Here is a 25,827-nt window from a genome sequence, read left to right as displayed (position 1 = left end):
AGCCTGGGGGGAGAAAAAAAAAAAAAAAACACCAGAAAAAAACCCCAACCAAAACAAAAAACTGGTCCAAGAAAATAGAAAACATCATTATCTATTGGCTGTCCCACATGGGGGTGTCCTGTGCCCCCGTATGTCAGTCCAATATAAAAATGACTTGCTTTTTACCCAAAATGAAGCCTCTTTCTATGAGAAATTCCCATGCACGCACCCTTTTCTGATCTCCTAGACAGATCAGACCCTCGCTGGGGACACCCGTCTGCATCCAAACTCCATGATGCAGATCATCCTTGAAGCAAGACATTGTCCATTGGTCCCAATTTTGGAATCAGTTTCATTGGCCCCAATTCTGCGATCAGTTTGTATTCGTGCTTCTAAGTAATTAATCATATGTGCTGCTTTACTCGTGGTAATTTTGTAATAGCCTGTAATATTGAAATATACACTTGCTTTGTTATTGATTGCTATTGAAATTGATTGCTGTGGCTGTTTATTTGCTTTCCTGGCAATAATTTTGTAGGTGCTCGTAATATGTATCTACTTACTTTACTAACTACACTAGCTTCTACTCAAGTAGCAGAAAATCAGTTGGCCAGTCAGATAAAAGTCTTCAAAATTTCATTTCAGTAGTCCTGCTAGAAATTATGATCTTAAATAACATTTGTTTTTCCATGTTTTGATCACGTTTCCATCTGTGTAGATGACATCTTCCACCTGCTTCCAGCTCTACCTTGGCAAACTCACTTGGTAGAATACCATGAATGGTAAACGTCATAAAAATCATATTACCATAAGATCATAGAGTCATAGAATAGTTTGGGTTGGAAAGGACCTTTAAAGGTCATCTAGTTCAACACCTCCCTGTAACGAGCAGGGACATCTTCCACTAGATTAGGTTGCTCTGAGCCCCATCCAACCTGACTGTTAATGTTTCCAGGGATAAGGCATCCACAACCCCTCTGGGCAACATGTTCCAGACTTCCACCACCCTCATTGTAAAAAATTGCTTCCTTTTATCTAGTCTAGATTTACCCTACTTCAGCTTAAAACCATTATCGCTTGTCCTGTCACTGCAGGCCCTACTAAAAAGTCTATCCCCATCCTTCTTATAAGCCCCCTTTAAGTATTGAAGGGCTACAATATGGTCTGCTTGGAGCCTCCTCTTCTTCAGGCTGAACAGCCCCAACTATCTCAGCCTGTCCTCATAGGAGAGGTGCTCCAGCCCTCTGATCATTTTTGTGGCCCTCTTCTGGACACGCTACAACAGGTCCTTGTCTTTCCTGTACTGAGGACTCCAAAACTGGACACAGCACCCCAGGTGGGATCTCATCAGAGCAGAGTAGAGGGTCAGAATCACCTCCCTCCACCTGCTGACCACGCTTCTTTTGATGCAGCCCCAGACACAGTTGGCTTTCTGGGCTGTGAGTGCTCATTCTTGGCTCATGTTCAGCTTTTCATCCACTGGTTCCGACAAGTCCTTCTCCACAGGGCTGCTCTCAATCCCTTCATCCCCCAGCCTGTATTGATACCGCGTGTTGCCCCAACCCACATGCAGAACCCCCTCATGAGGTTCACACAGTCCCACTTCTCAAGCTTCTCCAGGTCCCTCTGGATGGCATCCTGTCTCTCAGGAGTGTCATCCACACTCACTGAGGGTGCACTTCATCCCACCATCTATGTCACTGATGAAGATACTAAACAGTACTGGTCCCATTACAGACCCTTGAGGGACACCACTTGTCGTTGATCTCCACCTGGACATTGAGCCGCTGACCACTACCCTCTGTATGTGACCATCCAACCAACTCCTCATCCACCAAAAAATCCATCCATCAAATCCGTATCTCTCCAATTTACATCAAACTAATCGGCTATTTTAATCTAACTTCTTCCTGTGTTCTGCTAGCCACACCTCAAACTTTGAGGTACTATAATGGATGCATACTTTAGACATTCATATTATCAATAAGAACTGAGAGTATGTTTGATGTCAAGGTCAGTGGTTCTCAAGCTGTGCAACGCTAGGCTGCTAAAAGAAATGTCCACCCCCCCCAAGCACTACTGAGGGGTCATGGAATAAGGAGGCTCTACGAAGAGCCTCTCCCCCAGAAAACTCATTTTGTGTGACGTCTCCCAAGACATATTGCCTGATTAAGTCACACAATTAAAAGTAGCACACAGATTTCCTAAAAGACAAAAGAAAGTTCAGATCTATTAGCAGAAATAAAATAAAAATAGTAAAGTAGGCAGCAAGGAAAATAGAAGTTTAAAGTTTGCATGAACGTGCTCCTCATTATTACCTATTATCATCCTAAATCTTCAAAACCAGCAGATCAGAGTAGCCAGGAACGCATATTGCTCACCTACTAATTTAAGGGTAGACCAGACACCAGTCCACACTTTTTACTCAAGAATTGTTACGATTTTAGGTAGAACTTGGAAAATTGCTCAAGTTATTTCTACCACCGATACCCACATTTCACTGCCACACTTAAGCAAATTCCTTTTGCAGGAAATTCACATTGTATGTCAAATAAATTGCAGGCCTGGGGGAAAATGCAAGTCACTGAAAATAGTTTTAGGACAAAATTCTACCCTACAGGACACCCGTCTTTTCAAAGGATACCATCCTTCCCCAGCACTGCTTGAAGTTAAAAGAGAACATTCAAATACTTTCTGATAAGAATGTAGACTTAAATTACATGTATTGTACATTGAAACTGACAGAATTGCACAAAAATTGAGTTCTTTTACTTAACTGAGGATTTTCTCACTGGCATGCAGTTTACTTACTAACTTCATTAATTTAATTGATTTCCCTTTAGAAGTAAGAATTATCTATTTTCTAGATAATTATAACTCATTATAATGAGTTAGTTGATTAAAAAAATTAAACTATCAAATTTTTCCATATAGGTAAGCATGCACTTGCTTTCTTGAGTCATTTTGCTGTTTCCTATGAATGCGTGGAAGTCTGAAATGTAGATGAAGCACGGAGAGAAAACACAATGTAGTCAAGTTTTATCAAACGCCTCTGTAGTTTTATTTCTATGTCCAAGTATGTGAGATGGGATATTAATCTTAAATAAGGTCTATGACACATTAAAATTAGACAAATCTCAATTATTTTCTGGTAAATAAAAACTGTAAATTGTTGATTGTTTTTCTAAATCAAACAATGACTTAGTACTGGCTGCACAAAACACTCCTTAAAACTTACATAACTTTGGAATAAAACTTTTAAAATTCAATTTTTTGAAAAATATTGCATGGAAAAATCTTGAAATTGCCATTCTTTCTCTGTCTTCAGTAATTCCTCCTATGCAGGAACACAGTGTGGAAGACAGAACTTCAACATAGAGGGGCTTATTTTGAAAGTCACTATTATAAAAAGTTACCAGGAGAACAGACAATGTATTTCAAGACACATTATTTTTGTCACAATTTGCTGTGATGGTTGTCAGTCAGTTATTCGTACTTGTTTCAATGGTGTCTGTAAGACCATTACTCTTCTTCTCTTCTAAAGAAGTAGGTGTTTTCTTAGTAAAAGTAGCAAACAGTGTATCCATCATTCCCAAAACTTCTAGTAGCTCCTCTTGATAGTCAATCTCTTTTCCTATGGCTTCCTGAAGTCTCAAGAATTGTCTATCAACAACCGCTGACTGCCCAACCACAGGCTGATAAATGTCTGTAAAGAAAAACATCACTTGAGAATCCACATACCTATAAAAGTGTGAAAATTATATTAGCTAGTTAAGAGATGCATTTAAGGAGTCTGGCATAAGTCCAACATTGTGGACAAATAAGACAACTTTAACAGTGTTCTGAAAACAGTTAATTATGGGTATGTACTCACAGTAAAAGTAAGTCAAACTAACAGAAACAGAAGTTTTTATGACCTCAAATACTATTTTTACCTCACTGGAGAAGCGGAAGTCACTTGTACTATGTAAGTATAGAAACACAAAGTATCAAAGATACTTAGAGACCACCAGGAGCTTCCTGCAGACGGTGCAAATCAGATACTGACTGTGGCCAAAGTTATCTGGTAATACCTCTTTTTGAATCATTCTCTTGACTCCGAGTTCACACTTATAAAGAAACCCACAAAGGTTCGGTTTCTTAAAAATGTAACACTTTTTACCTTATTTCCAAGGTAGCTATATGGCTTTGATAATCTTTTTTGTGTTATACTTACCAGTGATCATATCTGCAACAGTCACCAGTACAGGAGTGAATCTAGGCTCAATCACACGCCTGCAAAATTAGAAGACATCCCAATTTTACTGGTTTTGCCAACAGCACTCCTCTCCCACCAGCAAGCAGCTTTGTCATACGGGCATACAGACATATTTTTCTTCATGAAGAGCCATCACAGAATAGCAGCCAGAGATGAGAGTCAAAAAAAGCTACATATGTGGTATTCACCTCCCCCCTTTCAGGAAGGCAGTGGGGGCTGGAGGACTGGCAAAAACCTTAGGTACACATAGGCACAAGTTTCATCAAAGAGACAGAAAATAACTGACTAAGGGTAGAATGTCTGGCAAAGAAGTAAAATATACTGTCTCACAATATTAGCAAAATTGTTTTGTGCTAACAGGTAAACAATTTCAGTACTATCCCAGACCTTGATATCTGAAAGCAGAAGGCATGCGAGATCTCAGGAGTATCAGTGTTCCACCCATGATCTGCTGAGACTGTGGCAAAAGCTATTAAGAAATATCAGTCTCAAAACAGTCAAGGAGAACCCAGGTTAAAATAATACCTTGCCACAAAGGTAAGGAGGAGATTAATTTGCTTCTCGTCTCGGCCTGCAAGCGCGCTCCTCAGTGTTCCTCTGCGATGTAGCTCCTGCATGACTGCAACCGTAACTTCTGGAGTATAAAGCCTGATAGGTGGCTGGATATACACAAGAGTTTAGTACCAAAGGAACATCTTTACACACAAAACAGGGCTGGTATCAGCAAACCCAAAATGGAACCCGCACAAGTTTGATTCCTTTCTAGTTATACATCGAAATAAAATTAGTTTGACATACAGAAAACATCCACGTTAGATGACAGCACACAACTCTGATGAGACAAAAACCAATGGCTTACCTCCAGTACTGCATCAAGGGCCTTGGAAGACTGAAAGCTCTTCAGCAGCTTGTCATATTTCCTCAAAACATGTTTTACAGGTTTACTGACACAGAAATCTTCCTAGAATTGAACAACAAGTTCAGAATAAGACAGACATGAACACAATGAATTAGATGTATTACCACAAACTCATAAATAAAAAAATTTTGAGGAGTGATTCAGTATACATTTTACCACCCCCCTATACCTGTTTAGGCACATAAGTTCTTCCTTTCACATAGGTTCTATATGCTGGTTGTCTCTTCTTTTGAGAATTTTCTTTCCTTTCTTCAGGTTTTCTGTGTTTAACATTTAGCACACCGTTGGTCATGCCTACAACTATAGTTTCATCTTCAGGCTAAAATAAAGAAATAAAGGTTAGGAAACTAGTGTTTTATTTGATGATGCATGCTCTACCGTGCAGATTTTTAATGTTGATTCTTAATGATAAGGCTCTAATCACAATGTCATAGAATAACTTAAGCTGGAACGCACCTCTATGAGGTCCTGTGGTCAAATACCGTGTTCAAAACACAGACAGCTTCAAGGCTATGATCATAAGCAACGTTATCCACCTAGTAAACCTTTAACAAACACCCAGAGGGACAAAAGCCTGACTAGTGAAGCAAGCTCAAACATCCAATAACATCCTTCTGTAAGTACAATCTATGACAGGCTTTGTTTTTTGTCAATGGTGTACAACTGCCTTTGGCTATTGCATGCCATAAAGTAGACATGAACATCACCTACAGGAAAGCTATCATGGAACAGCAGGATTCTGACAAGCAAGTGAAAGTTGTTCAAAGTATCAGTCACTAGTATAAATTTCACCTACATAAGAAAGGCTGCATGTATTTGATGCTAAAGATTATAATTTTAATTGATGCACTGGAGAAAAAACACTGACTTCACGTATAAAATAGTGAGTTCTGACCTATTACTATTAACAGATAATTCTATGAAAACATTCAATATTAGTTGAATGCTCAACTGCTGGTAAGAAAAAAAAAAAAGTATTAGGAATTACTACAGAAGAAATAATAACTAGAAAGACATTATGCCACTAAATAAATCCGTTGTTTACCCACATCTTAAGTCCTACGCGAGTCATTCTCAAAAGAACACTAGCAGATTCAGAATAAAAGCATAAAAAATCCACTATTTGAGACACACCTCTTCAACATGGGGATAAAAAGATAATTGAGGAAGGATATGACAAAAGCCTACAGCATTATGACAGGTATGGATGGAGACGTCTCATCAATGTCTCATATAGGGGCATCAAATGAAGCTAATGAAAGTTCAAACGGAACAAAATGACGCAATTCTTCACACAACAAGTAGCAGAATTGTGGAACTCCTTGTCAAGGAATCTAGTGAAGGATAAAAGTACAGGTATTGCACGTTTTTCAGCTGCTCTAGAAGCTTAAAGGGTATGGGGATTTTTCTGGTTCTGTACTATTCACCTCAACCAAAAAATTTCAAAAGTCATTTAGGGAACAGGGTAGGAAATGGAGAAAGGAAGACACTCCCTCCACACACACACCTTCCCCTCGGCTGCAGAAGTGCAGGACAATAGCAAAGTAACAACGGTAGTAAAGATCCCTTGCAGTCCCTTTTACATGTCCTTCAGAAGCTACATAAGAGGGTGACTACATGACGACAGCTTTGTTTTAAAAAGCGCTGCTAGCCTCCAAATTTCTGTCCAGCAGGTCACTTATCCATTGGAACTCAAATGTTTCAGAGAAATGACAGTCTTTGTTTTCTGTTTCCAAGACAGTAAGATGCATGTCTTAGCAAACAAGTTTGTTTATACTTTTTTTCTTTTCTTTTTCTTTTTTTCCTCAGATCAACCTGACACCAAACACTTTTAAGACAAGCTCACCATATTCCAAATTACTTAACAAATGAACCACTTTTTTTCTTGTATCACTGGCATACAAGAAGACTCACAAAGTTCCTGAAATGCAAAGGATGAGTACAATCTTCTTAAAGTCAAAGGACTTCCCTTCTAAACTGAATATTCTCCCTATGATATATGCTGTCCTTGATAACACACGCTTTTGTACATATGTAATCATGTAACATCTGCTATCTGAACATATTATTCTAATCTGGTATTCTAAACATATTACGTTTAGAACCTCTTAATGCACTTTTTGCTCGGGAGCAATATATTCAGTCATCCAACTTTGCATGTACAGCATTCTTCTGAAACACCCAACAGCAACTGAAAACAAAAATTAACTACTTCAGTGACTCAAAAGGTATCAGTAATTACCTTGCCTAGAAAGACTTCTTATGTACTTACCGACAATGCAAGACTGAGGATGGATGTTGCATAGTTAAAGCTGTGGACTACTTTGTAGGAAGTAGTACTGTAAACCTTCACGTGCCTAAGAATAATGATTAAAACTGCGTTACTAATGCCTTATTGTAGACACTTTACAAGGACTTCATCACTCTCACATCTCTTCTATAGATCATTTAAGGAAACTGAGCACTTATACAAAGCATTCTTCAGTCTGCCACTGAGCTTCTTAGTTATTACCTCTCCTGAAACCAAAACGGTTCTATTAAAAGATAGACAAAAGTCAAGAAAGGACTACCTGTACCCAAAAAAGATGAAAATGGGGCAACGACAGAAGAAGGAACTGAAGGCACATGTAGTGACTATCAGACTTCAGCAATGCTTATTAGGAAACACTAAGAGAGCATTTCTTCAAATTTGTTCTTGAATTTTAAATGTTAAGATCTATTGACAATTTCTGGAAGTAAATACATAGCTATTCTTGTATCCAGCTGTTCTTTAATGATTTGGTTGAAGGCAGGAAATATTAAACAAATGGGAAAACAAAGCACTATCTTACAACAAGTACAAACTTCACTGTTGTGAGCACTGAATGACAAACAGCTGCACAGCTAGTATGATCCTTCAGCTTATGCTTTGTGATCATAAAGCCTGAGAAAACCTAGGAAGTAGAGGAGGGAGGGAGGGAGAGAGGAAGGAAGAGAACAGACCACTATCATTTCTGACAACGTCGTGTTTCTAATGTCTCTGAGACAACAAATTGAGTACCAGTACTCAGTAACTCAACACAAACAAACAAAAAAGCAAGGAGGACATATTTCATCTGTGCACCTTGGGTACAAAAAGCAAGAGCACAGAGACACAAACCCAAACTCTTTAAAGGTGAAGACTAATACACTTTCAGTTATTTAAACTGTATTAAAGTTAAGAATAGTTACTTTACAGAGGCTGCAAAGGTCACTTTAGAGATTCAGAAACATGCAATGCTTATTCAGAAGTTCCCCATACACATTCCCAAACAGCACAGGCAACCCTTACTGACATCCAAGGTAAAAAGAGGAAGAGGTTAACGTATATTGCAGTATGGACCTTGGCCACAAGACGTGTTTTCAAATAAGTTACATCTCTAACAGTTAAAAGTGTATAAGACCAAAAAAACATGCACAGATACATACTCATGTATAACAACTTCCAAAGGAAAAAAGTCTGAAAGAATTTAAATCAGAACAAAGCCACAAAATATACTAACCTGTCCAGGGATCCTGACAATAACCTTTGTCCAGAGCTGTTCAGGCATAAACAAGTTACAGTTTTATGGTGATTTTTAAGTGAAACTAGTAATTGTCCGCCTTTTAGTACATCCCAAACTTTGACATATCGACCTCCTGTGAGAAGGAAGCACACAAAGAAGTTTGACACAGGCACACATTTACGCTTCTCTGGAGAAGTTTTCAAAGAATGATACAGTGCCTCCTCCACAACACAGAGTTTTCTGTACCTACTCACTGTCCCCATCTATTACAACTGTCTCCTGGGACAAGACACATTACAAGTCTGCTCTTTTTTAGGCCCAGCAGGCACAGATGAATGATTCAACATACTCCTTACAGAAAAAAAAAATAATCTAGATACCACTGGGTTACAGGACTTCTGATGCAACGACAAGAAGAGACTAAAAAACCTTGTCATCCTTAAGAGAAAGACAGTCTCATCTTTTCAAAACTTCTTAAGGATGTTCATACCTTCACTTTATCACTGGGCTAATTAAAGTCTGTATCCTGTCATGAAAAATGTCTTTTTTTTTTGGATCAACTACAAAAAAATCAACTCAGAGACAAAAAGACCCCTACCTTCACCCTCTAGATCAACACAGATTCCTAAAGAAGATCTTTGAGAAATCCAGCAGTTACATCACTTACCACTTCATTACCAAAAGAAAACACCACGCAAAAAAGAAGCAGCTGAAGTATTTCTCACAAATTAGGGCCATGGAAAAGAAATTTTATTTTATTGAAGTACCTGCAGATACCAGAAGCCCACCAGAAGGGAACAGAAGCACGCTCTCCACAGGCTGGCCATGTTCTATTGTCATGACACTACTTTTTGTTCGTGCATCAAATATTTTCACAGTGTGGTCATAGGAACCTGCAAACACCACCATAAAAAGCTTCAGTTTCATAATTTCAATTATTTCAGGAACTAAGACAGCCACATCCTATAATCTAAAGGAGCTCCTGCCAAATGAAAATAGTTTTAAACCATGCACTTAGAACACCTTGTGGTTTACCTTGGTTAATTTACAGCCTTCAGGCAACATAAGTCTTCTTGCCTGCAATGTGTCAGGCCTTAAAAGTAATTTAAGTCTTTTATTTCCCTTCCATTAATCAAGCGTATTTATAAAAATAAGTATCAGGCAACCTGATGAAACCTAGTCTCTTGTGCCCCCTGAAGTAAGGAATACTAGTTTTTGCATAGCAATTTACCACAGATTAATAGAAAGCTACTGCTAGGAAAAGCGAAAGCAAAGAGTTTCAAAAAACTCCTCACATGACCTTTCATTTTTGAGTCTGACAGTTTTGAGCAGTACAAACTACAATGAAACTAGTGTCCTCCTCCGGAAACCTGATAGAACACTTCAGTCAATCCCAACTAAAGGTTACAGCCAAAGGATTTTCTTAAAATTTTCAAAGGCCAGTCAGAACAGTCCCATTAACCCCAATAGGATAAAGCATTTTTAACTATGTTAAAAATTAGTTCACTCAAGAATTTCCCTATGAACGTCAGTGCCAAGCTTAAAAAGCAAGTAAAAAAGGAAACAACAAAGTAGGCACTGAGTAGATAGATCCTCCATGTTTAAAAATATAATAAACATGATCCCACTGCACTCTCTGTATCTACAGAGCAGTGGATGTTGTCCACCTCAATTTTAGCAAGGCTTTTGACACTGTCTCCCATAACATCCTCATAGGTACGCTTAGGAAGTGAGGGTTAGATGAGTGGACAGTGAGGTGGATTGAGAACTGGCTGAATGGCAGAATGCGAGGGTTGTGATCAGCGGCGCAGAGTCCAGTTGAGGCCCATAACCTGTGATGTTCCCCAGCAGTCAGTACTCGTTCCAGTCTTGTTCAACATATTCATCAACAACCTGGATGAGTGGACAGAGCGTACCCTCAGCAAGTCTGACACAAAGTTGGGAGGAGTGGCTGACACACCAGAAGGCTGTGTCACCATTCAGTGAGACCTGGACAGGCTGGAGAGTTGGGTGGACAGGAACCTAATAAAATTCAACACGGGCAAGTGTGGGGTCCCGCACCTGGGGAGGAATAACCCCATGCACCAGTACAGGTTAGGGCTGACCTGCTGGAGAGCAGCTCTGCAGAGAGGGACCTGAGAGTCCTGGTGGACAACAAGTTGACCATGAGGAAGCAATGCGCACTTGTGGCCAAAAGGCCAGTGGTTATCCTCCCCCTCTACTCCGCCCTGGTGAGGCCACATCTGGAGTACTGTGTGCGCTTCTGGGCTCTCCAGTTCAAGAAAGACAAGGAACTACTGGAGGGCTACAAAGATGATCAAGAGATGGGAGCATCCCTCTTATGAGGAAAGGCTGAGAGACCTCAGTCTGTTTAGCCTGGAGAAGAGAAGACTGAGAGGGGATCTCATCAATGCTTATAAATCTCTAAAGGGCGGGTGTCAAGAGGATGGGGCCAGACTCTTTTCAGTGGTGCCCACTGACAGGACAAGGGGCAATGGGCACAAGCTGGAACGTAGGAAATTCCACCTGAATATGAGCAAAAACGTCTTTACTTCGAGGGTGATGGAGCACTGGAACAGGCTGCCCAGAAAGGTTGTGGAGTCTCCTTCTCTGGAGATATTAAAAACCTACCTGGACGCAATCCTGTGCAACCTGCTTTGGCTGGGGGGTTGGACTATTTGATCTATAGAGGTCCCTTCCAAGCCCTATCATTCTGTGATTCTGTCATTCCATATCAATGTCTTCCTGCATTTTTCTTCAATTCAATCCAAAAGACGCATATATAAAAAATAAAATCAAACCTGTTATAAAGACATCTGCATTCAGTTTACTTGCACAGCCGCATCTCACATAGTCAGTATGTTCACTGTATGAGACGATTTCTGTACCACTTGGAATATCCCACAAATTTGATGAATAATCATCACCACCAGAAAATATTCGGTATTTATCAGACAGGAAGCCCACTACATGAACAGCTCTAGAAATCAAAGTAAACAATATCCAAAGTTAAAACATACACTTGTTTCCAGAACAGTTAGTCTGTATGAAGAGCTTATTAAAGTATTCTCTCTAACTTAAAAGCGCAAAGTGTCTACTGTTGGAAGTTACAAAGCCTCACTTTAGAGGTTAAAAACACTTTAGCTTTTTTATTTACGGCCAGAAAAAGGGTCATGCTGACAGATGCTTACCTAAGCGCCGATATAATCTTCCTTAAAGTTTTTACAGGTCTACTAGATGCTCATTCAAAAGCTGTAAATTCCACATTTGTTACTTAAAGGTGTGTGTACTAGCACTGTCCTTTAGAAAAAAAATTATAATACTGTATTTTAAGTATGACTGGGTTGGACACTCTTCTTGTTCTTTAAAATCACTATTTAAATCTGTATTATCATCGTAACATCCCAACAGGGAATGATTTTGTCAGAAAATGCAGATACACTAAATCTTACTACCGTTACCTTAGTGGTTAGGACATAAGACGATAACCTATCTACAAGGGCTGGAGCACCTATGCTGAGGACAGGCTGAGAGAGTTGGAGTTGTTCAGCCTGGAGAAGAGAAGGCTCCAGGGAGACCTTATAGCAGCCTTCCAGTACCTAAAGGGGGCCTACAGGAAAGGTGGGGAGGGATTCTTTATGAGAGAGTGGAGCGATAAAACGACAGGTAATGGTTTAAAACTGAAAGAAGGCAGATTTAGATTAGATATCAGGAAGAAATTCTTTACTGTGAGGGTGGTGAGGCGCTGGAACAGGTTGCCCAGAGAAGTTGTGGATGCCCCATCCCTGGAAGTGTTCAAGGCCAGGCTGGATGGGGCTCTGAGCAGCCTGGTCTAGTGGGACGCGTCCCTGCCCATGGCAGGGGAGTTAGAACTAGATCTTTAAGGTCCCTTCCAACCCGAACCATTCTATGAAACACAGACCTCACATAGAAACACTCTCAAGGTCTGCCTGTGTGCTCTCCACTGAAAGCACGTTTATTGTTGTTGTTGTTCTAGATACATAAAACATGTACTGGTCTTCTATAGTATTATCATTGTCTTCTCCTCACTGGTGGATCAGAACTCCTAACTCCTCCCCCACATCCTGCCATCATGCACTTTTTCTGGCTTTTGTTTTTGGTTGGCTTTTTTTAGGATTCCTGCTCTTCCTGGAGTATTTCTTCACTGGTTTTGTTTAGACACTTTTTAGAACTCTTTTCCAGACAGCATCAAATAAAACGTGCCATGGAGTCAGAAGACTATGCCTGCACATCATATTAACAGACACTTACCTGAATTAGAAAGTGTATTTACTCTTCCACGTACTTAATTCATATTTAGAATTAAAAAAAAACAACACTCCGATTTTGAATTCAATTTAAAAATCTACTTTTCAGTAAGAGCTACACGAGACAGTTGCAAGCAACACAGATCAGTATTACTCATGTTTTCAGTAACATGCAAAGCAGACAGATGTAAATACACCAAACAAGCTTATACAGGCAAAGGAAAAAACAACACCGTCTTACTTAGTAGGACCATCAAATTGTCTCAGTGGTGCTCTTCCACTAAGGTCAAAGAGGCGAATGCTACCTTCCTCGCTGCCGGCAACAAGCAGATTGCCATCATCTCTGTATGTGGCACAATAAGCAGCATCTTTGAAGCGAGAAAATGTTTTGATTGGTTCCTGAGAGTAACGACCATAAATGTGGATCTAGCAAAACAAGAAGACATTAAGTTTGCTCACATGATACCAACTGAAAGACAGGGATAAAGACCTCAGGAAAGCCACTTACCCTGGAAGAGGCTGTGACAGCATAGTTATATGGAGAAACCGGGGAGAAGTCAATTTTATTTACTGCACCAAACTCCTTTATCTGAACAGGTGTCTAAAACAATTGTGAGAAAAATCATTAAGTACACATAAGCACACCATCAAAAGTGAAAACAGCAAATCAAAACCTATTCTTCCTACAGAGAGCTCAAAATTCCGTTTAGAGCCAAATTATTTTTTAAGTACAATCCTACCGAGTTTGCCTTTTGCCTGACTATTCTGCTGTTACTGATTTTTTTACAATTCATGCACTACAGCTGACGCACTAATTACATGTTTTGAGGAAAAATACTTTGATTTTGCAAGAAAGCAGTAAAAAACCCCAAAGCTTTAGGACAATAACTACGTCTGTTGGGCCAATCTGGGGCACAAGTCAGCCTCGTTTGCCGGGAGGCCGTTTGCTACGTTTCAGGGCGGTATTTAAGAATCGCCCCTAAGCGAAGGCCGCAGGAGCTGGCAGAACCGGCAGGGAGCAGAGCGCAGACCCTGCGCCCCGTGACCGGGTCGCTCCGGCCGCCCCCCGCAGGGCTGACTCCTACCTTGTACGCCCGCCAGTACAGCGTGTCCTGCGTGATCCTCTCCCCGAGCTTGGGAAAGGCCTGGACCACCACCGGTTTGTAGGTGGCCATGGCCGGCCGGTACCGGGGGCCGCCGGGCGAGGCCGAGGCCTGAGCGGCGCCTCCTCTGTCAGGGAGCGGCGGCGGCCGCCGGCGCCGCCCGAGTCGCGCTGCTGCCCGCGGGCCCGGTGGCTCTACGGGAGGAGCGCGGGGAGGGCCCGACCGGTCCGCGCCGCCTCAGGGGCCGAGTGTCGCCACGCCGCCGCTATGGCGAGCCCCACGCCGGCCTCTAGTAGATCCAACGCGGTCCTCTGCGTCAGTACGTCATTAGGGAGCGACCCGGCCTAGCCAATCAGCACCGCGGCGCGGTGGCAGGGCGACAGTTCCGCTTTCCTGTCAGCGGCTAAAGCGGAGGCGCGGAGGTGAGGCGGGGCTGCGGGCGGGGAGCGGTCGGACGGTCGGACGGTCGGACGGTCGGACGGTCGGACGGTCGGACGGTCGGACGGTCGGACGGACAGACAGGTGGGGCGAGAGGGGGGCGGCGGGAACAGCGGCAGCGGCGGGTGCTCCCCAGCGTCCGCGGGGGGTGGTGGCAGCAGCTCGCCTTCGAGCCTTTCGGCCCGCAGCCGGCTGCCCGCAGTGCGGGGGGAGGCCTCCAGGAGCGCCCGGGGCTGCCAGGCCGTGCCGCCCGCCAGGTGCTGCCGCTGAGCCCGGCCCGAGGTGGGAGGCCCCCCGCGGGGCTGTCAGAAAGCCCCCGGTGATGTTTTGCTGTCGTCGGTCTAAAAGGGGTTTTGTCATTTTCCTTCATGTATGGTCGAAGCCGTTGGTTTTACTCGGCTTATGAGAAGACTTGGAGTTGTAAAGGGATGTAAAGTCACTGAAATTTTTCCTTCAAGTTATGTTTTTAGGAAATAAAGTTATCCTCTGTACTCATGTCTTGGTATAAATGTGTCTGATGGTGGTGGGTTTTTTTGTTGCAACGAGGCTAATACCCTGAAATGTTACTTAGAGTAAACTCCTACTGGTTTCATTATGGTATTTAGCTTAAATATCCACATGATAAAATTTAAACAGAGGGTTTTGTTGATAACTTGTGTCAGTAATAAGACTGATATTTCACTGAGGTTTTCACTAATAATGCCATAAGCTTAAAGGAAGCCATGTTTGGTGTAGTTTTACGCATTACTTCACTGGATTGTTGTTAACCCATGTTATGTGTGTTCAGTTGCAGGTTGTTCAAACATCTGGATCTCTTTAGATCCAGCTTGGTTGGCTGGACCTGCTCTTGGCTGGGAACTATGAAGAAACATTTTGCATAAAGCTTTGACATGACTGAGGCCATGGCATCTTCAACAAACTTAGATGCTGGGGCCCAGTTAATTGTAGAAGAATGTCCCACTAGCTACAGCCTTCCACCCATGCCGGACATAAAAGTGGAGAATCAGCTTGACTCAAGCACAGAGGAAGGCCAAGCTCAGAGTGTCACCATGGGAATGAAATTCATTTTGCCCAATAGATTTGATATGAATGTCTGCTCGCGATTTGTAAAATCTTTGAATGAGGAGGACAGTAAAAATATTCAAGACCAAGTTAACTCTGACCTTGAAGTGGCATCTGTCTTATTTAAAGGTTGAAATTTATGGTACAAATTGTTATGTGTGAACTGTGTCATCCTGTTAAGCGGTTATGGTTTTTTTTTAAAAAGCCTTTGCCTTATATGTGTATTAATTAGTAATAGTCTTCTAAGATTTCTTCCCCTAACATTTTTATTATATGCTTGTTATGAATGTAAAATCAACTTCCCCCCTGATTATTTTTTTAAATCTAATTTTTAAATGTTTTTAATTGAAAAAGTAGTGGCACAGAAAGTCTCTAGTGTTATTTAATAAGAGCTGGTGCTGGTTATGAAAACAAGCTTACTTCTTTTCTGTAACATGTCCTACAACATGCTGCACATTGTTGAATATGTTTGTGTTTACAGAAAGCACTATGTGGTCATTTCAATTTCAGTAGCTTTCTGCAGCTCACTTCATGTTTTCACTAGTATGATGACAAAATAACGGTCATGCGGTTCACTTTGTGTTATCAATATGGCTGTACAAAGCCTGTAGTTGCAGTGATTGGCCTGCCAATTCAGCTACTTGAAGGTGACTGTTGCTCCAATTCTGGATCTGCAGCTAATCTCCAGCCATTTCTGGGCAGTTTCATCAGAATCGATCCACGTGTTTTCATGGCGGAGCATATCAAACAGAATTAGGACTTCCGTCTATTTCTTCTTAACAATTGCGGGTTCCAGTGCTCACTGTCATATTTCAGACTCTTACGGTGATGTACCTTTTCGTAAGGTTGAATTTGACCCATTTCCTGTAACAAATACAGACCTACTGTGGATTTTGATTGGTTTCTCTGATCTGTATTTTTGGCTGCAGTTCAGCCATTGTAATTTTCAAACTTTTTTGATTTGCAGGCCCTAAGTGCTTACTAGTGGAGCTGCAGACCTGAATGGCAAATTTAGACCCATCAGCGATAGGGTTGTTTTTCTTAGGTAACACTTGTGAACCCCTTAGAAGTAGTGCTGCAGATCCAGGGACCGCAGGTCAAAAACCCCTGGTAGGTCTCTTAATTTGATCATGTGGGCTGTAGCAATTTGATTGGTAAACAAAATGTAACTTTGTTTTCATCCTGTTACCCTCTACTTCTTTTAATTGGTTCTCTCACCAGATTTGTGCTTGGGCTTATGATCATGAAGTTCTCTATGGTGCGAATTCAGTGTGTATGTTAGTTAGCTTCCAGTCATTAATTACTAGTGCACGCTGGTGTTGAATCAATTTAGCCAATAATGGAGTTTAATCCTCCAATATGTCTTTCCAGTATCTAATCAATTAGCTTCTTAAAAATTATTTGGCTTCTCAGCTACTTTTCAAAATCTAAAGGTACTTTTGAGAATTAGCGGCCAAGATAACATATATATATATCTCTCTATCTCTCTCTTCTTTAATAAAATGCCATTAGATTCTAATGGAAAACTAGAAGAGTTAGTATAAATGAGCACAGCAGCACTGAATGACTTCTTGAAGTCTAAGTGGTGACCTGCTATTGCATTTTATGTAAGTTAGTGTGGAATATCTCTCTTCCTGATGGATAAGTATTCATAAAGCATTCATAATGCAGTTACAATTTTATCCAGCCGGAATGGATAAAGTCCCGGTGAAGAAAACTAGTGAAGGTCATCTTCACTCATGCAGTACATGGGTTAGGGACTAGACAAAACCTGACTGCATGGCTGACCAGAGCTGCATCGTGTTATTGCACTGGAGAGAGTTAGCAGGGATGTGTGAGGCTAAGTGGGGCTGTCCTACTTGATAAATCCATGCCAGGTGTCTAGAAAGTCTAGGCTTGAAAGTCTAGACAAAGGCTTACCTCATTTAGACACCAACTTGTCTCTGGGTGACATTACACCATACTGAACGCATGGGGTAACAGCATTGTTTTATGCTAGAAATGAATACAGCCCTTTATTCAACTCTCATAATGCACAGTGGAAAAAGCACATGTCACAAAGATTACTTAACATGGGTTTTAAAGATCTTGTGATACTGGTGCTTTCTAGTTTGACTTAGAATCTGTGGCTTGCTTTCAATGCTCTTAATAGTACTAAAATCCTGTCTGTTTTCTCTGCTCAATGTAGCTGAATGCAACATCCACACTTCTCCTTCCCCTGGTATCCAAGTAAGACATGTTTATACTCCATCAACTACTAAGCATTTCTCACCAATAAAACAGTCAACTACCCTAACTAACAAACACAGGGGAAACGAAGTCTCTACAACACCTCTGCTTGTAAACTGTAAGTATCCTTCTGCCTTACTGTTAATAATTATTTTGTGAACTGTATGTTAGATGCTTGACAGATTTTTCCATATTTTTTCTTTGGTGTAGCAATGAACTTTAATATAGGAAAAAAACATTGAGATAGTCTTGTCTAATTTCACATGGTTCCAACCATAAAATAGTAATCCACCTGCTCTATTGAATTCATGAATGAAGTGCATTTTCCAGAAGGGATCCACTCTTGATTAGAAAATGTAGGTAAAGATTTTTCTGATCCTTTCTAAGCTTTAAGTTAATGTGTGTCATATACTTGTTTTCAGAACTTGTGCATCTTCTAAAATTTTTTAACATTAGATGACCAGTGCTGCAGAGTACTGCAAATGTTGTGATTGCCATGGACCTTGAAAGTCAAGGCGTCAGTATTATTTATGGGGTTTTGTCATTCTTAATTGTCAAGCATTTTCTTTATAAATTAATTCTCTGTAATTTTACTTCTGTAATGATCTATAAATCTAGAATCTATAAGTTATTTCCTCTATAAATTGTAAGTCTAATGTTTAAAAAAAAAAGGCTCCTTGCATGGGAAGAATTAATCTGGAGCTGCAACACAAGCCTCTGAACAAAATATGCAGTCTTTCTGACAAAAAAATATGAAACTTTCACGTAGTTAATAGGAAGAGGACAGCAAACACTTACATATTATGTAATCATTAGCTAATTTTGTTATTATGTAATGTGGATAACTTATATATTCCCTCCTGAGCACCTTTCAGACCTGCTCGAAGTTATAATCATCAAAACCGTACAGTGTTTACTGGGGGATCAGAGATTATTTTTTTTTCTTCATAATCTCTTAGGAATTATTCCGCTTTTAATGCTTAGTACTTTTTATCAAAAATAAAACCCCACAAACCCACAATCGTTTTCTTCCCCTGTAGATGTCATGTTATGTATAGTTTTGTAATGTCTGATCTATTCCACACTGTAGTGAGTGAGAGTTATGCTGTGGGCTTTATTGAGGAGAATGATAGGTTCCCTGATACCATGTGATCTCTTAGATGTCATTTTTAAACTACACAGCCTTAATTTATCAAAAGATACTTATTTTCATTTGGTAAATGTTCTTAATGTGATCTTGGGTTGCTGACCAAGCAGCAGAGAAGAGAGCATGTTGCATTGTACAGAGTCAGCGTAGGAAGTATCTTTGCTTTCTAGTATGATTTATACATTGGTTAAAAAATTACCTAAACCTATGAAACTCTTTGGAAACTTTTCTATTTTTAAGATAGTGATTCCAGTTTGGAGTATAAGGTGAAACCTATCTACACGCTCAAATCCAAGTTATGTACTGGTCAAGCCAATGGGCACGTTATGCCCAGCTTCAAATAGAGCAGAATGAAAACTGGTGGGTGTAACACATGCCTTTGCTTCCCTTTTTTCAGCTTTATCCGTTCATCAGCTGGCTGCTCAGGGAGAAATGTTGTATCTGGCCACGCGTATTGAACAAGGTGAGAAAGAGGGAAGTTAAATGCCTTCCTTTAATACCATGTTGTGCTTGACTTTTTCCCCAAAGCTGTATTAAAAAAGAAGTAAATCCTAATTTCTTGTACAAATTGAAGGATATTTGAGGTATCTGTTCTTTGCAGATGTGAACTAGTATTTCACATTAGTTTTTTTTATTCACTCATTGCTCTGATTTGGGTTTTAAATTAAACATTAGAGTTAATAGGAGGTGTAGGTAAATCCCTTCTTCCCCCTGCTCCCCAGCTACATAGGTAATCCATGGAAATGAGAAGAGAATGTTAGTTCTATGAGAAGAAGAATAATTTCTTTTAAATTATCTTTGTACATTAGAAAGTACATCTTTGTACATTTTTACTAATGGTGGCTTTCCAGTTCTGTTTAATCAATTGACATATAGAGCTATATGTTGGTAATTTAAGCCATGGCTCACACCTGCAATATAATAGTGCTGCTTATTCTGAGTTGTGTCTTCAGTGTGACACTTGTGCGTCCATAATACATGTACAAAATTTCAACTCAATATATTGACTTGAAAACTGTTAATAGTATATTCTTATTGTACTATTAGTAATCAGTCATGCTTTCAGTGCGTTTTTGTTGAAATATTTACTGGACAAGCGGGTAATGACTTGCCGAGTCTATATATTTTGTAAAGAGCCATGTATATGGAAAGCAAATCTATTCTGGGGTGTCAGTGATAGTTAAAAAATGCATATTATGGTGCTATGATAAGTGTGGGATTTTTTTAAGTACTTAGATATAAAAAATAAAATAAAATTCAACTGTTTCAGTCAGACAATTGTTAAAAAGAAGTTTTTTCCTTCTTCCAGCTGCACTTGAAGTAGATCTTAATTGTTTCCACAAAGCCCCCTGTTTACATGAACTTTGGGGGTGAATGGAGTTATGCTATCTATATTGCTTTACAAGCTAATTCTTTACAAGAATGTGTGGCTTACTCTGTTGAAAAAACAAAAATGCTTTCCTACAGTATAATACAGAATGTACCTCGTTATTTTTCAAGCAGCCCTTCTTTCTTTTCCTAAGATAAAGCCCAGATTACAGACAAGTTGTAACATTTCTGAGTATAAACAGAGCTTGATTTATAAAACTTAAAAAAAGAAAAAACCCAAATCTTAAATTTTACTTTGGTCAGTTGGATATTTTTTTCTTTCTTGGGCTAAGATATTTGCACCACCATTGGGATAAAATTTTATTTTCAAAGATGAGAATGACTTTTAGGACACACTGGTACCTCAGTCTGTTCACCAGGGATATGTCAATGAATTTCACCACCTCATCCAGTGCATTAGTGAAAGTGATTACTAAACTACGTGTTTTTCTTTAAACAGAAAATGTAATCAATCATAAGGATGAAGAAGGATTTACCCCTCTGATGTGGGCTGCAGCTCACGGGCAGATCGCAGTAGTGGAATTTCTCCTCCAGAATGTAAGGAAAAAACTACACTTAAATTTATTTACTTTTTAGTTCAATTTGCCTTCCTAAGTTTTTCAATGCTGCTATACATGTAAAGGTTTTAAAGTTAAGTTCTGTGTGAATCCTCATGTTTTAAAAAAAGAAGTGGTTAATTTGATTATTTTTTTTAATTATTATTGTTATTTCAGGGTGCAGATCCTCAGATTTTGGGTAAAGGGCGAGAAAGTGCCCTATCACTGGCTTGCAGTAAAGGATACACAGATATTGTCAAAATGCTGCTTGACTGTGGAGTTGATGTCAATGAGTATGACTGGGTAAGACTTTGTCTTGAATTTACATCAGAGGGTGATTTGGTCAGAAATTTGAAATAGGGCACAGCGCTGGCTTAGGTTTGGAAATTGTTCTACCTCTTCTGAAATACCTGAGAGTTTCAAAACTTCCATAGGATAAGAGAAGTTGGCCCTACTAGTTCTGACTTCTTGGTAAAAAGAGAATGAGACTAACGCTGAATCCTTGTAGAAGGGTGAGCTTACAGCCTAAACAGTAGGCAAAAAAAGATGGAAGTTTTGAAGAACCAAAATGGAACCTCATTTTTATAAAACTTGTGAAGTCTCTTACTGATACATATACTGGTGTGTTAAGGAATTACAGTTGCAGACTGCTCAATCATTAAGTGTCTGAGGCTTTTCTCTGCTTTTGCAGAATGGAGGCACACCTCTACTATATGCAGTACATGGGAACCATGTGAAATGTGTAAAAATTCTCCTTGGTAAGCAGACTGTACAAACAGAATTATCAGTAATGACGATCTATCAGTTTTCATAGTTAGAAATACGGGTTTCTTTTCCTGTTTTACATAGAAAGTGGTGCTGATCCAACTATTGAAACAGATGCTGGCTATAATTCCATGGATTTGGCTGTAGCCTTGGGCTATCGGAGTGGTAAGTATTGCAAATGTAAATTATTTGATTTTTGTTTTTACTGCTCCTTGTTTATATAGCTGCTGTAATGGCCTAGTAGAGGTTTTGCAGCTGTAAGGAAAATCCCTGTCCTACAAGTGTTAATACACCTAAACGTACCAGCTCAAAATGGGTAGGAGTTTCCGCCCCTGTCTCAGAAAGCTGGGTACCTAGGAAGAGAATGTCGCTGACCTGGATCTGCATCTGTGGGCACGAATAATGGTGTGCAGGGCTAATGCAGCCCTGATCCAGACAAGGGGAGCGGATCTGCTCCTGCTCCACCCTGTGCAAAGGAGTGTGTGTTGCACTGGACAATGGTAAGAGGCTGGGCCCCTCCCAAACCCTGGCGCTCTGTTGATTTGCAAACTACATCACATCATTCCAAACCTTCTTCCCCTGTCAGACTAGCTCTAGCTCTCATTTATCTTGGAGGCAGACAGTAATAGTGCCAGGATCAGTGAACTAGACTGGCTTACTTGGTTCTGGAAAACAGAGGCAAAGAAGGGACTCATCATTGTTTTCCCCTCATGCTGCCTTCATTTTGAAAGCTATGAAATGTCTGCCATTACAGAAGTGAACTGACTCAAAAAATAAGCCCAGCAGTGGCATGTGTAGCTTCTCCAGGAAGAGCCCTGTGCTAATGGGAGATCCAGTAATTTCACAGATGTCTAGATGTAGGACTACTTCAAGAGTTCAGTCTCAAAATGTTCCACAGGAGTAGTTTCTAATGAATGTTTTTTCCCACTTTCCATTTTTAGTCTTAAAGTTTTGCTTTCTGTGTGCTATCTGCCTATTCAAACCAGAGAACAGATCATCACTTCCAAAACTCATCATCTGCCTTACTGGGTGTATGGTTTTTGCATTATATGAGACTTTTATTTCTGAAGGGATGCAAACTATTCCCAGCGTGAATTTATTCCTCTTTTTTTATTAAATGATTGTACAGGACAAGCTGGCATCTGCCAGGAAATAATAGCACAACTCTAAAAATGTGAAAAAACATGGAACACTGATTAACCTGAATTTTTTTATCTGCTTTAGTCCAACAGGTTATTGAGTCTCATTTATTAAGGCTACTTCAAAATATCAAGGAATAATCGTTGGCTCTTCTGTGGGTGTCTGTTCTTGGCGTGGAGAATTGCAGTGGTTTTTAGCCCTCTAATCAGCGATAAAGGTTGTTTGTTTTGTAAATTTATCTCCATTCAACTGTTTGCTGTCTTTAGTTAATCTTTTTAATATTCTTCCTCTTCTTTCGTTATTACTCATAGAAATATGCGATGTGATCCTTTTCTTAAATATATTTTATATCATTTTAGAAGAAAAAGTCAGTTGTGCATGAAAGACTTTGTAAATAAATCCAGATTTGACTATAAATGTATACACTGAGTGCAGTGGGTGGCACTGGGCCACATGTCTGTTTTCACATTGTTGTCCACAATTGCATTATTGATATGTATTCACGGGAAGAAATTTGTTTAGATGCTGAGGTATGTCACCATACAAGATGCATATCTTTACTGTATTAATAGCAAAATGTGCACCATGTGTGATTGTTCTGAAGATCTCCAGCTAATACTACTGCTTTTGGCTGTCTCATTTTTAAGAAGTTGGTAATAAATTGAAAGACTTTGGTAATGGTAATTTAATTTGTACCTAATTTCTTTCCACCTGCCTCTGCTTTCTTCTTGTAGTCCTGAAGCAAGTAGGCCAGGGCCTCCTAGGTAGAAATGTCTCTGGTATAAGGAAGTCTAATTGCAAGCGCAGAATTCCTAGCTCCTAAATATCCTCCCTGCAGCGGCTGAAAGTAGACATCAGCTGCATGGGAAGAGAAGCCAGAGCCTACTGCATTCCAGCCTTCTTCAGCCAAAGTGTGGTCCTTGGGATCCCTTGAGTTGGAAGGGACCTACAACTCCCTGTTCAGGTCCCTGCTCCTCCCAGGAGTACCTAAAACTAAACCATACGACTAAGAGCATCACCCAGATGGTCCTTGAACTCTGACAGGCTTGGAGCTGTGACCACTTCCATGGGGACCCTGTCGCAGTGACTGACCACCCTGTCAGTGAAGAACCTTTTCCTGATGTCCAGTTTGGACTTTCCCTAACACAGCTTCATTCTGTTTCCTTGTGTCCTATCATGGGTCACCAGCGAGAGGAGATCAGCATCCCCCTTTTCCTGCCCCTGTTGAGGAAGTTGTAGACTGTGATAAGGTCACCCCTCAGCCTGAGCTGAGCTGGGCAAACCAACCGACCTCAGCTGCTCCTCCTAAGTCTTGCCCTCGAGACATTTCACTACCTTGGTCGTCCTCCGCTGGACACACTCTCATAATTTGATGTGCTTCTTACATCGAGGCACCCAAAACTCAAAGGTGGGGCTGTATCAGCACAGTGTAGAGTGGGACAATCGCCTCCCTCAACTGGCTGGCTATGCTGTGCTTCGTGCACCCCAGGACACGATTGTCTCTCTTGGCTGCCAGGGCACACAGCTGCCTCATGTTCAACTTGCCATCAACACAAACCCCCAGATCTCTCTCCGTGGGGCTGCTTTCCAGCCTCTCATATCCTAGTTTGGAGGGATGTCCCAGTGTAGCTGTTTATTTAGAATGGCAATTATGATTTAGTATGATTTTGAAATTAGTTGAAAAATCAGGCAATATTAACTGATTTTCTGGGACCATTGCACTTAATCAAAACTAGACTGAGTGATGGGATGTTACAGTTTTGCACAAATAACAGATAAGCTTTTGAAAGAGACACTTCAGCTTTTCCCCGATGGCGCATACAGATCCCCCTGTGGTGTTGATGTATTTCCACAAGCATTTCTCCATTGTGTCCACTAGAGGTCTGGCATCTATTCGCAGATGTATGCCCCTAATCCGTGCCTTTCTTCCTCGGTCCGTGGGTGGTGAGCCCAGTCTCCAATTTACTCTCCCGAAGAGCTCACAAAACATGAGTGGACCCAGGTAAGTTACTGTATGCCTTGCACAGTGTCTCTACAATGTTTAATTTTTCTACTTGAAAATCATTCCATAAACAAAGGAAATCAATACTGTTTAAAGTACATGTACTATGATCCTGACCAAAGGCACTGGAAGGCTGAAGAATAATCCAGCCGAGTTCTTTGAGTCAGATACAGAGAAATTTCTGGCCAAATTTCCCTCTGACTCTGTACTGCAACATCTGTGGCGTACAGAAGGTGTAAATCGGGTGAGAATTAAACTCTCAAACGTTGTTTGAGAGCCAGTCCAGAAATCCATTTCTTTCATGAAGCCGAAATCTGAAATGGAATGATCCTTAAGGGAGTTGAAGCAAGAAAATGTAACCAATCTTGCAGGTGTTGGTGAAACCCTTACTGCATTTAAGTGAGTATTATCTGTCTCCCAGGCTTTGACACTGGTATTTTTATGTAGGGTTTACTCCAGTTCTACTGTATCATGCGTGATTAAATCAGATGAAAGAAACAGTAAATCTGACATGCCTTGGAAGCAAGAGAGGGAAATCAAAATCTAGAAAAATAAGTTTTATTGTAAGTAATTTTACAATAACATGAAGTGGTAATTACTGTAAAATCGCATACTAGAAATACTGGGATTTAATGGTGGTGTGGTTTAACCCAGCCGACAGCTAGGATCATGCAGCCACTCACTTCCCCCAGCTGGGATGTGGGAGAGAAATGGAAAAGTAAAAGTGAGGAAAAACTTGTGGGTCGAGATAAATACAGTTTAATGGGTAAAGCAAAAGCCACACACACAAGCAAAGTAAAATATGGAATTAGTTCAGTGATTCCCATGGGCAGGCAGGTGTTCAGCCATCTCCAGGAAAGCAGGGCTCTATCATGCATAATGATGACTTGGGAAGACAAACACCATAACTCTGAACGTCTCCCCCGTGCTGCTTCTTCCCCCAGCTTTTATTGCTGAGCATGATTCCATATGGTACGGAATAGCCCTTTGGCCAGGTGGGGTCAACTGTCCCGGCTGTGTCCCCTCCCAGCTTCTTGTGCACCCCCAGCCTTCCCGCTGGCAGGGCGG

The 25,827-nt window shown here is 40.6% G+C and overlaps 2 protein-coding genes across 4 annotated transcripts; one reads left to right on the top strand and one right to left on the bottom strand.

The window, feature by feature from the left end:
- Nucleotides 1-3,006: 3,006 nt before the first annotated feature.
- Nucleotides 3,007-14,329, bottom strand: UTP15 (UTP15 small subunit processome component). Its single transcript, XM_054184778.1, has 12 exons — nt 14,034-14,329; nt 13,457-13,549; nt 13,190-13,374; nt 11,482-11,660; nt 9,448-9,573; nt 8,678-8,813; nt 7,429-7,513; nt 5,326-5,475; nt 5,097-5,198; nt 4,763-4,896; nt 4,196-4,254; nt 3,007-3,685 (listed from the first exon to the last, which is right to left on the bottom strand). The coding sequence occupies exons 1-12, from the start codon at nt 14,121-14,123 to the stop codon at nt 3,462-3,464; spliced, it is 1,563 nt and encodes a 520-aa protein (XP_054040753.1). The 5' UTR covers nt 14,124-14,329; the 3' UTR covers nt 3,007-3,461.
- Nucleotides 14,330-14,401: 72 nt separating this feature from the next.
- On the top strand, nt 14,402-23,441 carry ANKRA2 (ankyrin repeat family A member 2). 3 transcript variants are annotated; one of them, XM_054184781.1, is made up of 9 exons: nt 14,402-14,473; nt 15,277-15,680; nt 17,740-17,898; nt 19,325-19,390; nt 20,756-20,853; nt 21,030-21,155; nt 21,544-21,610; nt 21,702-21,782; nt 22,842-23,441. In XM_054184781.1, exons 2-9 carry the CDS (start codon nt 15,380-15,382, stop codon nt 22,895-22,897), a joined length of 954 nt encoding a protein of 317 aa, XP_054040756.1. In that variant the 5' UTR covers nt 14,402-14,473; nt 15,277-15,379; the 3' UTR covers nt 22,898-23,441. The 3 variants fall into 3 exon arrangements, with proteins under 3 accessions (XP_054040756.1, XP_054040758.1, XP_054040757.1); XM_054184782.1 differs by lacking the exon at nt 14,402-14,473 and adding an exon at nt 14,496-14,573; XM_054184783.1 differs by lacking the exon at nt 21,544-21,610.
- The last annotated feature ends 2,386 nt before the right edge of the window (nt 23,442-25,827 follow it).

Source organism: Rissa tridactyla, chromosome Z, assembly GCF_028500815.1.
Source record: "Rissa tridactyla isolate bRisTri1 chromosome Z, bRisTri1.patW.cur.20221130, whole genome shotgun sequence".
NCBI classification, from domain to species: domain Eukaryota; kingdom Metazoa; phylum Chordata; class Aves; order Charadriiformes; family Laridae; genus Rissa; species Rissa tridactyla.
This window is presented reverse-complemented; position numbering and strand designations above follow the sequence as displayed.

Excerpts from the sequence above, each read along its gene's own strand:
- ANKRA2 (XM_054184781.1), top strand. The coding sequence starts at position 15,380 with ATGACTGAGGCCATGGCATCTTCAACAAACTTAGATGCTGGGGCCCAG. Across the intron at positions 19,391-20,755 it reads GGCCACGCGTATTGAACAAG|AAAATGTAATCAATCATAAG; the intron begins GTGAGAAAGAGG and ends TTCTTTAAACAG. Across the intron at positions 21,783-22,841 it reads AGCCTTGGGCTATCGGAGTG|TCCAACAGGTTATTGAGTCT; the intron begins GTAAGTATTGCA and ends TATCTGCTTTAG.
- UTP15 (XM_054184778.1), bottom strand. The coding sequence starts at position 14,123 with ATGGCCACCTACAAACCGGTGGTGGTCCAGGCCTTTCCCAAGCTCGGG. Across the intron at positions 9,574-11,481 it reads TGCAGATGTCTTTATAACAG|GTTCCTATGACCACACTGTG; the intron begins GTTTGATTTTAT and ends TGGTGTTTGCAG. Across the intron at positions 4,255-4,762 it reads CTCCTTACCTTTGTGGCAAG|GCGTGTGATTGAGCCTAGAT; the intron begins GTATTATTTTAA and ends CTAATTTTGCAG.